This window comes from Drosophila persimilis, unplaced genomic scaffold (assembly GCF_003286085.1).
Source record: "Drosophila persimilis strain 14011-0111.01,24,50 unplaced genomic scaffold, DperRS2 tig00000000-arrow-pilon, whole genome shotgun sequence".
NCBI lineage: Eukaryota > Metazoa > Arthropoda > Insecta > Diptera > Drosophilidae > Drosophila > Drosophila persimilis.
Window position 1 is genome coordinate 22,842,344 of NW_020825288.1, and position 16,901 is coordinate 22,859,244.

A 16,901-nucleotide genomic window follows, 5' to 3' on the forward strand; every position below is an offset into this window, starting at 1 on the left:
AATTGCGTTTCGGGATGATATCGATATATTTGTATATTATATTTGCAGTCGACCGATATTTTGCGATATGAATAGCCGATACATCCATCGCCAGGGCAGTGCATATATCGGTATACTTCTATATCGATACATCCTCAACATCATCGCTAACTTTGTTTGCGTGTTCAAAGCAAAAAATTAGAAATTGTACAAAATATTGTTACTTTAGATATATAAAACTCAGAAAGAGAGCAAAGACAAGGAAGGAGGATGCTGCACACACTATTGCTACCCGTACTGGCCCTGATTAGCTGCCTGAGCATCGTCTCCGGTAAGTGCCAGCGAGAAGCCGCAGAGGCGGCGTTTATGTGGTCTTCTGTGATTGGCCACGCCGCCCCTTTACAATGCAGAAGTATTATTGATCTATTATCTTTTAATCATCTGCGAGTGTAGCCACCCAAACCAATGTGGTGACGTGTGGCTCCATACTAAAGCTCCTCAACTCGGATTACAACTACCGGCTCCACTCACACGACGTGAAATACGGCTCTGGGTCTGGGCAACAGTCGGTGACGGGCGTGGAGCAAAAGGAGGATGTCAACAGCCATTGGATGATCAAAGCCCAGTCGAATGAGCTGTGCGAACGGGGAGAGCCCATCGCCTGCGGGTACACTATCCGCCTGGAGCATTTGACCACAAAAAAGAACTTGCACTCGCATCACTTCTCGTCGCCACTCTCCGGCGAACAGGAGGTGTCCGCCTACGGCACGGACGGTGTGGGCGATACCGGCGACCACTGGGAGGTGATCTGCACGAATGATAAGTGGATGCGCGATGCACATATTCGGCTGCGTCACATCGACACGGGCATGTACCTGGGCATGTCGGGACGCTCCTACGGGCGACCCATCTCCGGCCAAATGGAGATCGTAGGACTGCACAGGCCGCAGCATGGAACGCGCTGGACCACGGCGGAGGGTCTGTTTATTGTGCCCAAGGATAAGGAAAACGATCACGAGGAATACGCTCACACCGAGCTGTAGTCTCTTCTCATGACTGTGACTGCCCGATTGCCGCCGCATCCTACTATTAGTTCATTAATTTATAATTTAGTGGAATTTTTATGTGAAGCGAACGCGAAACCGAAACGAGTTCGATTTGTATTAGACCATCAAATCATGCAACAAAACCAACAAATTAAATTTACTTAAATGCTATCAAGGGAAGCGCTTTCATATTTAATTTACAAATTGAGGGGCGGAAGCTAACCATCTTTATATGTGGAAACGAAAAAATAATTTATAATACTATTTACATGGTATTTAATTTGAAAATATTGTCATTATAAAATGGAACTTTGGTTCCTTCAGCGCATTTTATTGATACAAATAAAAAATAGGAAGGAATATCTTTATCCAAGGTGTTCAAATGATCTTAATGATTATTAATTAAATATAAATGTTATTGGACTAGAGTATTGGATGACTTAATTCTAGGAATCTATAGGATTCGAGTCCTAAAGACCGATTTAACCCGTTCCCTAATTGATTCCGTACATATATGTATGTGTAGCCTTCACATTCATCTGAAAATAAAAAATAAAAAATCATGTCATGGCTAAAGAACGTAATTGCACACCTAGTTAGTGGTAATCTGCGAATGTCCAACGAATGCCCAATAACTGACAGAGCATCCTTTGCCACGAAACCCGGTGCAGGTACCTGCATACCTCTGGAAACTGCAATCTGAAGGCGAAGCATCTCTGAATGTCTCGTTCCTTCGTCCCGGCATTGTTTCTATTTGCATGCATACTCGTAAAACAATGGAGCTTATCCCGACCATACATAGTAGGTATAAGCTATGTAAATACGTTTTGCCATTGGTCTCCGCTCGTCTCCGTTCCGCCCCACAAACGCTACGTCCATTATCTGCTCGTCTGTTTTCTGTTTCTTTTGTTTGTGCCATTGTCAACGCTTTGTCTGCTCATCCTGCCACTGCTCCACCGCCGCTCTGCGCGCTAAGTGAGCTAAGTAAGGTCAAATGTTAACAGAACCCAACCCAAAAGAAACCCAACCCACACATTCATTTATAGATTCTTATAATCGGGTTGTCCTTGTAACCATTTTTGCATAAATAAGAAGCAGCAACAAAGATGCCTAGGATATTCTTCTGGAAAGGATGGGAGATCGAGGGATCGACAGATCTTTACCCGAATGTTGCCGCACAGATAAATAACAGATTTCAATATGATAGGATATAGAATATGCTTAAAATGCCAAAAGTAATGGTCCACTTTCAGGTTTTTCTCAGAATAACTCTTCGAAAGTGAACCCTTTCCAATACATTAACCAATCCTTTGTGGCTCCAAAGAGTTTCATAAGAATCCCAATTTGTATACGCGTGTGTATGTAGATGTTCTATAGCCATTCACCTGCGTAATGCACTGTTTAAGACAGGGCACAGTGCTTGTGTTTTAATGGAATCATCATTATTGCCACATGCTGTGGCAACATATAATTTAATTTTGCGTCAATTATCTTTTACAGGTGTTGATAATTTCCGTTCTGTGCGTTTATTGATTTACGTTTATCGCGTTAAATGCTCTCACACACGTGTCCTATACAAGAAATATATTTATATTTATAAATATGTATATATGTTTGTCTTCCTACCCTACCCATTGCTATCCTTTGTTGAGCCAGGACACATCCGCCTCCTTCGCATTGTATCCCATTTTGTATTGTATTTCCTATGTGACCGTTGATAAGCAGGACTCATCGTGGCAAGGGGTGTGGCAGGGGTGTGGGTGGTAGGTGTGTACATCTACATCCCCTCTTTATCGATTCCAGTTTATCAGCGGGCAACGGCAATGGGCAAAGGGGCTTCGAGGAGGGGTTCTTTGAGTGACTGAATGACTGACAGATTGACACAAAATGTTTGAATGTTTCCCTGCTTTTTTGTTTGTTTGTTTGCTTGCCTGCTTGCTTGCTTGATGGTGTGTGTAATGCTTGCTTCTCCTTTCCCTTATCACACTCTTATGGAGTATATGTTGCGTATACGCACGAGTGGCTGGCAACAGCAAGAAAGAAATTTGCTGCATACTTTCAGAAAGGCCAGGGAATTTATTTGTTTATTAAAGTACGAGTCGTATATGAAATATATTAAAAATGCACCCTGTATACAGCATGCAATTTATCATTCATGTCCACACAAATTCTAAGAATTTACAAATTTACATTTCATATTTAAAGTGTAATGCTATACTCTTAATGGGATTTGAAATATACATATTTCTGGATATGTACTTGCTGCTTATTGCGCTAAGAGGTGGAATTTTGTTTTAAATTGCATACAAAATCTCAAATTTTCCCATAGTTCCCCTTTAATCCGTCGTAGGCCAATTAAAATCATTTACAGTCCCACTTGATGTTTGTAGTCCCATACAAGGCCCCTCCCTGCCAATCTAGACCATTCCAGGCCTCCGCTATGCTTCCCGGAGAGACAAACAGCAACAACAACAACAACAGCCATTTTCAATTAACGTGGCCACGCGCCTCGCTACAATACGCAAGAAACATGGCAGCCACAAAAATTAATGGCCAAAACGAAGCGAAAAATTCAATCATAAACAGTTACAGTTACATAACACACACGTACACATGTACGTTCCCCGCCCGAACGTAGTATTCCGTTCTGAATGTGAGTGTCGTATCAGGCAGCCTGTCAGTCAGTCAGGTCAGTCACTCAACCTTCAGCCCACGCTATCGAGTGAAAGCGAGATGGAATACACATACATATGTACGTATGTATGTACGACGGGTACTATGCTAAAGGAAAAGAGAGAAAGCGAGAGCGGGGAAAACAGCAACAAACAGCTGTTTGCAATTTACAAAGACTTCAACGAAGCCTAACGGCAAAAGGCAACACGAAGGGAGAGAAGAAGGAGAACAACAGCCACAGCTGAAACATGATAAGAAAAGAGAACAAATGGAATTACAGCTAGACGACCATTAGATGTCCTGTAATGGTTTTTTGAACTAAAAAGATTAAAAAGAATATGTGGAAATCCTTGAACCTAATTCCATTAACAGATCAACAAATTATGACAGAATAGGTAATTTAAAAAGATCTCAACAGCAACAATCTTAACAATCATTGCCCAATCCTTGCTTTCATTGCCGAACCACCCGAAAAAGTGACCATATCCCACCTTTAAGAGTATCTTCGTATAATGAAACAGAAACTAAATGAATTGTATTGTGAGCATTGTAGCGCGCAGTGCACGAAATCTTACGGTATAATTAATAAATAATTGCGTGGCGCTGATTGTCTTCGTATAAGTGTGTATGTGTGTATCAGATATGTACATGTGCTTGGATGTGGGTCTGGGTGCGTGGCCATTGCCTCTTTCCACATACCACTACATACGCGTATGCGTGGGCGGAACCATAGAGCATTTTGCATTGGCAGCGCCCAACGCCAGGGGAATACTCCACGCGCCGTTCATGACGCTCCCCACTATCTCCTCCGTCTGTCCCTCTGTCTGTCTCTTCGTCTCCTCTGTCCTTCTGGTGTCGCCTCCACTTGTCGTTATCGCTATCGTTGCGCTTACTCACTCTCTGTCGGTGTCTCCCTCTCTCTTTTGCATACAGTTTCTTCTACGCACTTAACATTGAAAACCGAAAACAAGCCCCCAAGTGGAAAAAAGGCCTACCGTCCAGCAACAACTACAATAGCAGCGCTCTCTCTGGGAGCCTGCGCACTCTCCAACAACAACAGCAAGTTCACAGAAAGTGGGAGAGAGAGCAGAAGGGCCGAAGGGCAGGCAGCTAGGGACAGCAGGCGCTCCAAGGTGTCGTCATATAAGGTGAGCCTTACTATCACATATCGGATTAATGGTTAATTTTCCGCCCACTTAGATCCGAACTTCCAAACGTTTGGAGTGCAGCGTTAGCAGGCGGCCAAATCTTTACCATACCTTATACACATATACCTTGAAGCAGACATTCCAACTGTCAGCGAGGCAGAGAGTGAAAGTGTTACAACAACAATAAAGTGAAATTTTTGAAGTTTACAGCGTGCTGTTAGATAACAGCAATGCCGAACAGTAGGCAACGGTTTTGGTGGATAGAAATCCAACGAAACTTTAAAGAGAACAAGAAACAGGCTATACAGCATATATATAAATATATTTATTATAAAATTAACCAATTAATAAGAAAGAAATAAGTATGGTCATTATAATGTACTCAGCACCAAAACGATCCCGAAGGAGAGACGTAACTTGAAAATAGATTTTATTGGGCATATTGTGTGATTGTTACGGGTCGACATAAGGACTCCCTCCAATCTAATCAAAGAACTTTTTAACTGTAAGAATTTAACATTACGAGGATAGCACTCCGCTCTGCTAAACTGTTAAAATGCAAGCCACAGGCGGGACAGAGACGGCTCCACAGAGAGAGAGGGAGAGAGAGAGAGATGTGTTCTTTGCTCTCTCGGCTTGCTCTCTCTCCCTCTTGTTTGTGTCTGTGTGCGGACTTCTAGGTGCTCCGACGTAAATACCGTTAGCACAGTACATCGTAAACCGTAGAGCGTGCAAGTTTGTGCAATCCGAAAAACAAAACACCGTGCAACTCGAGCCAAACAGAAGACCAACAAACATCTAGCAAAACAGAGAAAATACACAACAAAAATTAGAAGAAGAAACAGCAACTAAACAAACAAAAGACCCATAAACCCTTTACCCCCCTTGCCCGCCGCCAACCGCCACACAAATCCGATAAAAAACAAAATGGCTGCCTTAAAAGCATAGAAAAAAAAACAAAAAAATACAAAAAAAAAACGTGAACAAGCAAACGGTTTTAATATTTTTGTTCGGAAAATTTGTAAAAGTTTTTCTTCGGCTCAGCTGTGTGTTACATAAATCTCGTTGGATGTGTGCGTGAGTGTGTGAGTGGTGCCCCTCCATGCGTGTGCGTGTGTGTGTGTACGGTACAAACAACAGCAAAAGCAACAAATTTTTAGAATAGAAACTCCCCGAAACATTTCGAATTGCGTCCTGTATATCTTTTGTGTGTGGCTTAGTCAATATTTCGGTTCCATTCAATGAAAGCAAAAGCTGTTTTCGGGGTCAATTAAGTGATAGTTTCCACTCGAAAATATTACGCATACGCAGCGGTTGACAGAAAGCAGTGTAAGAAGAGAGGTGACCAGCAACAGATCTACCATCTACAAGATACAATCGAAGAACAACCAGAACCAGTCAAAGCAATGTAAGCAATGTATTTTAAATGCAAATGATCCATGATTACTGCGCTTAGCCAAGACAGCTGGCCGTAAAAAGACAACATCAAATCAACAGTATTCCCATTCAAAAGATTTCCCATAAATGTTTCCTCTATTTATTTGATACTCTACGTTTTACAAGCCTGACCTCGGCCATCAATTTTTACGTGTATCTGACATTGAAAACCGGTCAACACTGTGGGGCTTGTTGGCCGGGACGTCTGTTCCATTTTAAGTTTCCGTTTTGGTTTCAATTTCACTTGATTTCGCTCCATTAGCAGGAACATGTGTAGCAATTTCCCAGCGTGCTATATTTTCCACCACATTTATTGATTATTGGTGGGGTCTAGGGCCACCTCCCTTCAGGGCTGCCCCCACCCAGTCTTCTGGTCAAGTCAATTGCTTGCAAAATTTAATAACCGCACACTTGGCTTTTGTGTTTTGTTTTGTGCCTCAAGTTTGTTAATTTCTCTTTTCTTTTTTACTCTCACTCTCTCTTATTCTCTCTATCTCCTAATCTCTCCTTCTTTCTGAGGTACTCCCTCTTTCGCTGCTCTTTCCTTTGGGGCCATCGCCCACGCAGTTGACTCGTTATTTTCCTTTTTTTTTCCTGGCTTTTTCTCTTTTTCTCCCTACCTTTCAGGCCTCTCCTTTCTTGCTCTTATACTGTCGCCACTTTCCACCTTTTTTTGGGCCCTGGCCTCTGACCTGAAATGGGCAATATCATCGTGTACTATAGAGGGGATCCGGCTTGAATATCTTACGGCTGAAAGGCCAGAAACTGAATCCCCAAAGAGTTTGATTGATTTGTGGAAGAGTCCAAGGGTCTCCCTAGTCTTGGGACAAATTCATTGGTGGCTTGGGAGCTGGTCCGGCAGTGCCCGCAGACATCTCTAATGATTATCATCTGTCACTGTAACGAATTGACTTTGGGATCAGGTTAGATGAATATTTTAGGAGATTGATTGGCGACACAAATTAAATGCGAAAATGAGGTTATGCGGAGGTTAAAACGGGGAAAAGTTAATAAGTCTGGAAAACGGTAAGAGAACATTTACGAAGGCGACTTTTGTAGGCGTTTAATGATGGAAACTCTGAATATGAGAGTTCGCTTTGAAGGATATATACAATCTTTATTTCCCAGCATCTGCCCTGTGTTCTTTCCTGTTTTTCCCTTGTATCGTATTTCTCTTATTTTCGATTAGAAAAGCAGATGGTTTTTATTTGTATTTATGCTACAAGTTTGAGTTGTTCTTGGGTGTTCCTTGGCTGCTTCATCTGTGCTTGAATTGTTTCTCATTTTCAGAACCTCCCTTTCTCCCCACTACTCCATCTGGCTCCCTCTCCTGGCATCTTCCCCTCTTTATATTTCTGTTGGGAAACGCATGTACTTCTGGCCCGCTTTTCCTGCTGCACGCTTCTTTTTGTCGGCTCCCATTGTTGTTACGTATACGTACACGAGCATTGTATCTTGCTGCTGCTTCATCTGTGTATCGGTGTGCGTGTGTATCTGTGTGTCTAAGTGTTCTTCTTTGTATCTTTGGATGTGTGCGTCTGTGCCTGACCACCCACGGAGAAGACAAAGTCCCCGTCATTTCCAGGACACATTTTCGCTGCCTGCGTTTGCCCGCCATTTCATTTGTTTTCCTGTTTATTGCCTTTGGTTTTTGCTCCTCTTTTCTTTCTCCTTCACTGCCCTCCCCTTCCTTTTGCATTGTTCTTGTTGCCGCTTTCCCTACTGCAGGATCTCGACTGTGAAGCATTTTAGCCATTTGCTGGTCAGCCATCATCAGTCAGTTTCAGGGGATGAGGCATGAGGAGTGGCTTCAATGGATGCTTCCTTCGAGTGTCAAGAGACTTTCCTTGCGGCCATTGCATTGCCATCACATTACTTTGTGGCACAGAACTGGGGAGTTATGGTTAGAAAAGATGCTGCTTGCAGTGGGTTGATGCTCTCAAAATGCTCAGAAGGATATTTTAGGGGATCATTGACTCACTCGACAGAGATATCCGTTACAGATACAAGGTTGAGGCACCCATATGTCCTTCATGTAGAGAGATATCCCCTTTTATACCATTAAATTTTACTAATGCTTTTGCGTTTAACCATTCAACCATTTCGAAATGTGTTTTTTAACACCTTTTTCCTCTTTGGCTTTCAAGGCAAATGAATTGATACACACACACAATATTCAAGTATATAAGTACACATCGTAGATGTCTGTATATAAAGTTTATGTCCAAAGCCAAAGATTTAAACTGCAGCTGTGGTTGTCGGTTGGATGGTAAGAGTCGATGGTTGGTCTGGCAGTTGCAGGATGGAATTTAATGGATATTGAAAGACACTTACCAATAGATAGTCTAAGGATGTCATAGAAGCCTGGATTCAAATGAATATATAAAGCTATCCCCCTTTCTGTCTGTTCATACTTTAAAAATCACTTTAGGAGTAATAGGATTATTCCCTTTCCTAGATCTAGTGCTCATTGCTGACTAACTTTTAATGAAGCATTTGGCTTAAAGTTTTCGACCCTCTAAATTTTGCATTTTTATGGCCAGTGAGCAAATAAAACAATAGTTGGCCCAAATGAGGCCCCAGCCCAAGGCGGCGTTTGACTTGATTTGATTCGCTTCGCCTGGGGCTGACATTCGCTTGAGGTTTGATCCGTCCTGGAATCCGTCGAACCCAAAAGTTGGCGACACACACTCGTAAAACCAGCCGGGAAGACCCAGCAGCAAAAGTACGAGTATACACAGAAAAATTAGCCTTAGAAGTGTGCAACGGGGAGAGAGCCAGGGGCGGGCTTTTGGCCATTAAACTTGGCCAAAATGTCAAAGCTAATAAAAAGTTTGTTGACATTATGTGTAGAGAAAATATGTTCCGGCTCGGTACAGGGATTCCTTTTTCATGGCAGGGCTTCCTCCACACTTCAACTCAATTATAATGCGTAACGTAACTTTGTTTGCTTGGGGGAAGGAAGTACAGTAAAAATGGGTTAAAAAGGATGGGGGAAGTTTTGTTTGCTTTGGAGTAACTAGAAAAGGTTCTAAACAGGACGAAACTATACACTCCACCCTCTCCACCCACTCCACCCACTCCAAATACAGTTTAGGCCTGTAATCACAATAAATACAGATATTTCCTTTCCGATTTCTGCTGTTATGCTTAAACAATCGTGGTGATTATTGACGGATAGCTAGATAATATCATTGTAAGTTATGCTAGCAAAATGGAGATTTTTATTTTTAAAATTGTAGATACCATCGAATTTGGAACCAAATAAATACATTGAAATAACCTGCTGGGACACCTGAGACGTCCTTATGTCCAATTTCCTTTAATATTTTTTCAGATCTACAAGATCTCAGTATCAATGGGGACATTTGAAAGCGTCTTTGGGTTCCATAGTGATTCCTGCTTCTTGATTTATAACTCTGAATGAAAAGAGAGCGTGTATAATAAATCTCAAACTTTTGAGAGGCTCCACTGTACTTATTTAGCAATGAAAGGCAATAATCAATGCTTCGGTTAACAGCGGCACCAGACACATTAACAGACGTCCATATAACAGCTGTTAAGCTAACAGCATGCGCATTGCCTAACAGAGAGACGGAAAGACAGAGAGAGAGAGAGAGAGAGAGTGTTAGAGAGAGGCTCTCAATACGAGGCAACAACAAATCGGCCGCTCAGCTGTTTTGTGGCTGCGTTGACAAGGTTTTGTTTTTTTCCAACATGTTTCATATTCGACACAAAAGTGGAAAGGGGATGGGGAAAGAGAGCAAAGGAGGAAGAGCTAGAGAGAGACTGAAAGCGTGGGAGAGCACACAGCTTTACCGTTAGCGCTGCCTGCGCCCGTGTTCATTCACTAAAAAAAAGAAGAAGAACGAAACTGGGAAAAAAAACACACTTTTTCCAAGGCGGAAACGCTTTGCGTGGGCGTGCTGCGCGCTCTGTGAGTGTGTGCTGTCGGTGCTATCTGAGTGTGTGTGTGTGTGCGCTTTTGTATCTTCCATTCGCGTGCAAAATGCGCATAAGTTCTGTGAAATTCCAAAATTGCTTAATAGTTACAAAGAAGACAGTAAAGAAACCGCAGCGCCCGCAGGACTTTCACTTCTTGGCCCCTAAATCAAGGCTCCCTTTTGCCCCTCCTATTATTTTGGGGTCACTTTTCATACCCATTATGTATTCATAGGGCATATTAGCAGCGAAATAGACATATATCCAATTATATGAAATTTAAATTATTGTGGCACAAAGGCCATAGAGAGTAGCGATGAATAAAAAGGTGTTGTATCTATACCTTTAAAGAGATATGGTTTTTGTTCAGTGGAGATTTACATAGGTATATCTTTTGGCTACAACAGCACCTACACGTATTCCTCCGATGTGTTTGACACGTTGCCAAGACTATATCCTTTTTCCAAAGAATCCCAAAGAAACTCTCTTGTATTCTTCAATTCTTACATTATACGACTGTCTGTTAATTTTCTGATCAGTAAGTAGCCAAGACAAACACCTGCAGAGGGTATCCTTTAGTACGAGTCCTCTAATAAAGAATTCTGTCTTAGTTTTGTTTATGACTTTTTGGGGACTTTTGGAAGGACTCAAGTGTGATGGCGTTGACCCATTACCGAACCCATTCACAGATCGCGCATTTAATTGTCATCATTTTCATTTTAATTGCAAGGCACGTGCCCTGGCCTTGGCACCAACACCCCACTCTCCGCCCACAGTGCCACCCACTTGTCGTAATATTTTATGGTCCCTGCAGGAAATTATTTTTATGCGTATGTTAATTAAAGCGTTGATAAATTGTTGAGTCCACGCAGACAGAGCCAGAGCCACGAGCATGATATAGTAGGATGTGAGCCGGAGTAAAGGTAGAACGAATAATTAAGGCGGAATCGTGAGACTCTAATTGGGATTCAGATTCAGCGATGATATATATTTTTGGTGATTTGTACTATAACATCTAAATGGTTCCTAACTTTAAGATTTCCTTGTGTGATTTTACAGGAAAAACAGAAAGAGTGATGAAATTTCAGCGCTAAAGATGTGCAAATATGACTTTCAGAGGGAATATTTGAAATGTACAACCAGATTTTCACATCACTGGTAATCTCCCCGCCTTTTTTCTTATTTCAGACACAATTCCTTTGAATATGCCTCCAGTTGCTTCAAAGATTAACTTGTCAATTGGGTGTAACGCAATACTTCTGCTCACATTTCAGCAGAATTCTGCCATGAATAAGTTAGCCGTTTTCCCCCAGAACTCGACACAGTGTCGTCTCGTGTCTCTTGCCTTGACATCTTCTGGCAGTAGCTGTTAGCCATGGCTAATTCCTTGAGCATTCAATGCATAACTAACCAGTGAACGAACGAACGAGCGAACGAACCGAGCCCATGCCCTGTCTAAGCAAATACTACGGCAAACACTGCGTATACGTAATGTGCAGGGGGTTGGAAGAGCTTCAGCAGTAAGCCTGCCATTAAAGCCACTTGTAATGCGCTTTTGTGATTGTCTAATACCTGTCCTCTCGCTCTTCCCTTTGGGGCGTACAAATTGCAATTACGGATGCAGGGGAATAATTGACAGAGCGGGCCCCCAAAGATGCAGATGGCAGGAATGGAAATGGGAATGCGAAGGCGAATGCAAATGCAAATTGCGAAGCTCGTGAGGCGGGGAATGAGAGTCATGTCAACATCGGGTCTAAGTCTCTCAATGTCAAAGCATTAGTTCTATTGTTCAGTTTTCTGAAGACACTCTGAGGACTGTCCTCTCATTAAGTGGCTTCCCAGTGGGAGAACAGGGCCCTCCTAGATCCCTAGGCATAAAGGTTCTTGTTAAATAATAAGCAAATTGCTTCACAGAGGGAGCAGACGAAGGCTAAAGCCTTGGGGCAAGGTACGCATACGCAACGTTGTACAGAAATTGCCAGCTGCCTGGCTACTAATCCCCTTAACATGATGGTATATCCTCTGGTTAGCTATTGACCCAGTTTGCTGCCAAATATTTTGATCTCCTCCCTGTCCCTCTCTCTCTTGTGCCTTCTGCCTGGCTGTTTCTCTCGTGGTAACAACTTAATTGGTTTGATTTTGTTTTGTCGCTCTGTCTGCCGCCAGCCAATTGATTTTGTCATGAAAACCAAAAAACCAAAACAATTCAACGCTCGTGCCGAGGTAAATTCTGTCATATCAGGCCTACACCGCACCTAAACCTCCGAAGTACGTTTTTCTCTGCGGATTCCCTTTGGAAATAGTTTCAGCCGGAAGCCGTACAAATATTTTGGTGCTTTCTACAATGTTGTACATGAAATTTATGCGGATGTTTGTGCCGGATGGTAACAGCAGGTCTATTTGGTGTGCTCATGGGGGAATTTTTAGCTATTGAGTTGCTGAAAGGAGGCAGGGAATTGAGAAGTCCTGAGCTAGTCGAACAATCCGTTTCCCACTAATTAAGAGCTCTTTCTGTAAAATAGAAATCCCCTAAATTCGCATAGAATACTGACCACAATAGAACCAACAATAGAATGACTGCCCGTCCAAGTGGAATACCCATTAAACTTTGAATTCAAAATGCAAACCCAACTACGCCACGAGTAATCCCTAAAACGTATTCCAAATCCACTTTGGTCTGGGCTCGTGCTCATTCAAGCCAATCCCAGGGCATTAACTGCTTGATCGCCCATATCCATGTGTCATTTCCCTCCATCTGCCTCCTCCGCCTCTCCGGCAATAGATGTCCTGCGAGAACAAAAGCCACATGGCAGGCGAAAAGGACTCGACGCTATTATAGGCATAAATTACATTGGCCTGAAACCAGAACAGAGCAGAGCAGAGCAGAGTCCTGGCCTGCACACGGTTCAGTTTATGCAGCTGGTCGACCTCTCCTCCCTCCCTACTTTCTCTGTCTGTTTCTGGCTAGAATTTCCGATTTTCCACGCTGTCAATTCCATTACGTATGCGCCCTGGTGGCCCCCGAAGGGCATGTGAAATATGCGAATGCAATTTGCATTTACTGGACACACACGCAGGACAAAGAGTAACTAAATTTGTTTAATGCCCCGCCCCCCTTTCAGCGCTGGTGGGGAACTCAATTGAGGCAAATGAGAGTTGAACAATTTCCCTTAAAGCCAAAGATTTAAGTGGAGAAACGAAACCGCGGAAAACCCATGAAGACTATTGTAGAATGAAGTGGGATACGACAGAGGGATATCCATCTGTTGGACTTATTTCTTACATTTACTCCTGTAATAATTGGAACATAGATTATCCAAGGGAACGCTATCGAATTTCCATTGAATACTGTTCTATGGTGTCTCCTTCTCTATTTCCTAGGGCCTCAGCAGTCCAAGAGTTGGCGGCTTCCTTCTACCTGTTACATGCGCGTAACACTCGCAGGAAACGCAGTGCACCCTTAGACTCAACGAGTACCCTATATTTTAAAAGCGAACTGAGCAAAAGCCAAATATTTGTTCACTGCAAACTCAAGGATATCCTTGATGTTTGCATAGCCACAGAGAGAGAGCGAAAAAGAGCGAAGAGAAACAGCAAGAGGGAAAAGAGTAAAAAAGGACGGGCCAAAACAGAGAAAAGAACTAAAACAAAATGCATCCTGCAATTATGAATGAATGCAAAAGCCAGAGCCAAAAGGAAGTCCAAGCGGGGCGCCAAAGGATGCGTAAGCGGAAGCTGTACGCGATTCTTTATGCAAATGTCCTCACCATGAGGGCACGAGAGTGCCTGTATGCGTGTGTGTGTGTGTGGGTGTGTGGGCCACAATTAAAGCCTGCAAGGGGCTTTAAGTTGGCGCACACATTTTACATAACATTTGAGCCGCATATTTATGACCTCGCCTAAGTGCATAGCCTTCAAAAACTGAAACGAACAAGCGTAAGGACTGTCTGGCTAAGGACATTGGAACGCGTTTCCAATGCTCCGGCTCTATCGCTGTCGCTGTCGCTGTCTCTCACTCCCTCTGTCTAAGGCTGAATGCAGTCATTACTCAACCCACACCTACGCACACACACACACACAGTGGGGCACGCACACATTGAAAAAGAGAGAACTTGTAATGCTCATGGCCGCAAATGTCTACACATTCACTTCCGCTCAGAGACAGAGAGAGAGAGAGGCAGCACGGCAGGCACAGTGGGCTCATACAAGGGCTTATAATTGGGAGAGGAAAAACTTCTGGAGCCACAGTGGGTGATCGTGCAAACTCCCTTAGAAGCGATGCATTTTTGCAACGAAATATTTAATGACGCCTTATAGTTTTTACTTTCTGTTCCTTGAATCCCACCCACTGTGCGGCCTTTACAAAATGCGCTTCAAGTGCGAGTATTAAATGTGCCTCGTTGCTCATTTTATGGCATTGCTGGTGCCACCTCCTTCTGCCACAGCATCCAACAGAATGCAACAGCAGCAACAACAACATTGTGGGGCACAAAGCAAACAGAAAGAACAGTAAAAGAAAGAGCAGAAAAGAGTGGAGTAGAGGAGAGGAGAGGAGAGTGAAGGGTGGCCCATTACGTCGAAGGGTAAAGCAACAGACATTCCGCCGGCAGAAAGAAAAAACTACTCATAACGAAAAAGGAAGACACAAAATTCGTAGGATTAAGAGTCGAGGCATATGATACCCTAACAGATACATATATAACTATTATTTCCATAGAATGATCCGATTTTCAGGCTATATTTTGGAAAGGAATAAATAAAACTATAGGCTGAAAAGTTTGGATCGTATATCTTCAAAAATGTTAACAATTTTCCCATAAAGTCAGTTTCTATCAGAGCTATAACCATATAATATTAGTGCACTGATATCATCTATCTATACATTGACTTTATAGATCAGATCAAGATCGAAAAGAAGCTAATTCCAAGCATTCCCTCAAAGCCATACTATCCCTTTGTAGTGTGCGCAACAATCATAAAGAGCGTGTGAGTGTAAGGATAAAGTAGAGACAGTTAAAGTCCTTTTATGTGCGGCTGGTCCTTCTTCGTAGCGTAAGCTCCTGCCCCGAGGCTCTGGCGTATGGATGCCGTAATTACATTGCAAAAAGGACACACATCAAGCCGGGGATCCAGCGATTCTTCGCGCAGTAAATTAAATATTGAACGAGCATGCGAGTGCCGTATGCGAATGTAATTTGCAATGACTGAGATTAATTGCCGATACGCGAGCAGTACGACGAGCGCTGTAATGGTCCCCCGACCATTAACCCATTGAACAGATTTCAAAATTTATAGCATACTCTTGCGCGGCCACTGGAAATACAACTAATCAAAATGGAGCTGCCTATGCGGGGCTAATGGTCGCATTTTGGATGGAATGGAGGCTCTTGGTGGGGATTGATTTTGAGAAAAGAATGAGTCGGGAAAGCTATGCTTAAGGGGATATAATGGGGAGCAGGATAACCTAATTTTAGGAGCATTTAAATAAGCCAACTATCACTACCCATCACTCTAGCTCTACTTAACTATATGGCCCGTGGCTCCCTGCCACTGGCACTGCCCCTGCCACTCCCACTCCCCCACCATCATCATCCCCATGAATCCGTTTAGCATTTGCCAATGCATAATGCGGATGGGATGCCATGCCCCCTGGGACCGTGCCACCCTGTGGCATGCATAATTCATTTAGCGGCTTCTGAATATTTTGAGGGCCCAAACACTCTAATGCAACTTGACATTGAGCCTACTCTGGGCCATGGCCCAGAGAAAGAGAGACAGAGAGAGAGGGAGAGCAGGGCTTAGAAGGCTTCAAGGTTTGGTTTTTTGTTTTCTGTTTTTTTTTTTTGGCATTACATATCCTGTTACAATTCATTCGGAATGTGAGCAGAAAATGGGCGGGCATTGAGGGCACGAACATTTTCGGTATTTTTGAATGGCATTGAGTGCGTTTAGTTTTCAGAATTTGATGACTTCAAATGCATTCTGCCAATCGACAAACAAGCGAACATTTAGTAGGACTATGGTAATCCTTATTGTTGATGGCTGGCATGTCCTTGCGGGGATTGGGGCTTTTTTTCGTGCCGTTCGCCGGCTGCACGTGCGTCCATTTGGCAATCAACGCAGAGTGCTTGGGGATGGAAAATTGTTGGGGAATCGTGTGCCACTCAAAGAGAATACCCTTTCGGGGGTCTAGGTATAGTCTGTAAACTCAAAAAATGAGGAGTATCGCTACAGAAAGTGGAGTCATCCCCCACGAAACAGAAAGAAGTTTTGAACTTAGTTTTCGGTTGGAAACTGCCGCTGAAAATGGTAAAAATAAAAGGTTGTCCATTTACTGAAATTGTTTTCCCATATCCATAGCCATATATGGATACTGGTATCCTGTTTATAGTAAGGGTAAAATCTGCATTCATCTCATAATTATTATAAATTCATGTCTCGCTGGCTGCAGGCGCCCCACGGCTGTCCCCTCGCTTCCCCCTTCCCCGTACGATACAGCAAGGACAAACCAAAGCCAAAGTTTCATGCCATTTTGCACACTTTATAACAAAAGCTACAACATGGCATAAATAGCAGCCAAACATCCGGGGAAACAAGGAAAGCGCCCTGCAAATTGGCTTTGAATGTTGGCCAAAAAGTTGTTAGGGGACTTTTCCCTATTTTCGCTTTTGGCTAA

At 43.0% G+C, this 16,901-nt stretch overlaps 1 protein-coding gene across 1 annotated transcript; it reads left to right on the plus strand.

Annotated features, from left to right (window-relative positions):
• Positions 1-185: 185 nt before the first annotated feature.
• LOC6591767 (stromal cell-derived factor 2) lies at positions 186-1,201 on the plus strand. The gene is made up of 2 exons (XM_002017187.2): positions 186-310; positions 433-1,201. The coding sequence occupies exons 1-2, from the start codon at positions 250-252 to the stop codon at positions 1,020-1,022; spliced, it is 651 nt and encodes a 216-aa protein (XP_002017223.1). The 5' UTR covers positions 186-249; the 3' UTR covers positions 1,023-1,201.
• The last annotated feature ends 15,700 nt before the right edge of the window (positions 1,202-16,901 follow it).

What these genes read in the sequence shown, in the direction of transcription:
- LOC6591767 (XM_002017187.2), top strand. Translation starts at nt 250, where the DNA reads ATGCTGCACACACTATTGCTACCCGTACTGGCCCTGATTAGCTGCCTG. An exon ending in CTGCCTGAGCATCGTCTCCG is followed by an intron (nt 311 to 432) that starts GTAAGTGCCAGC and finishes CTGCGAGTGTAG; the next exon opens with CCACCCAAACCAATGTGGTG.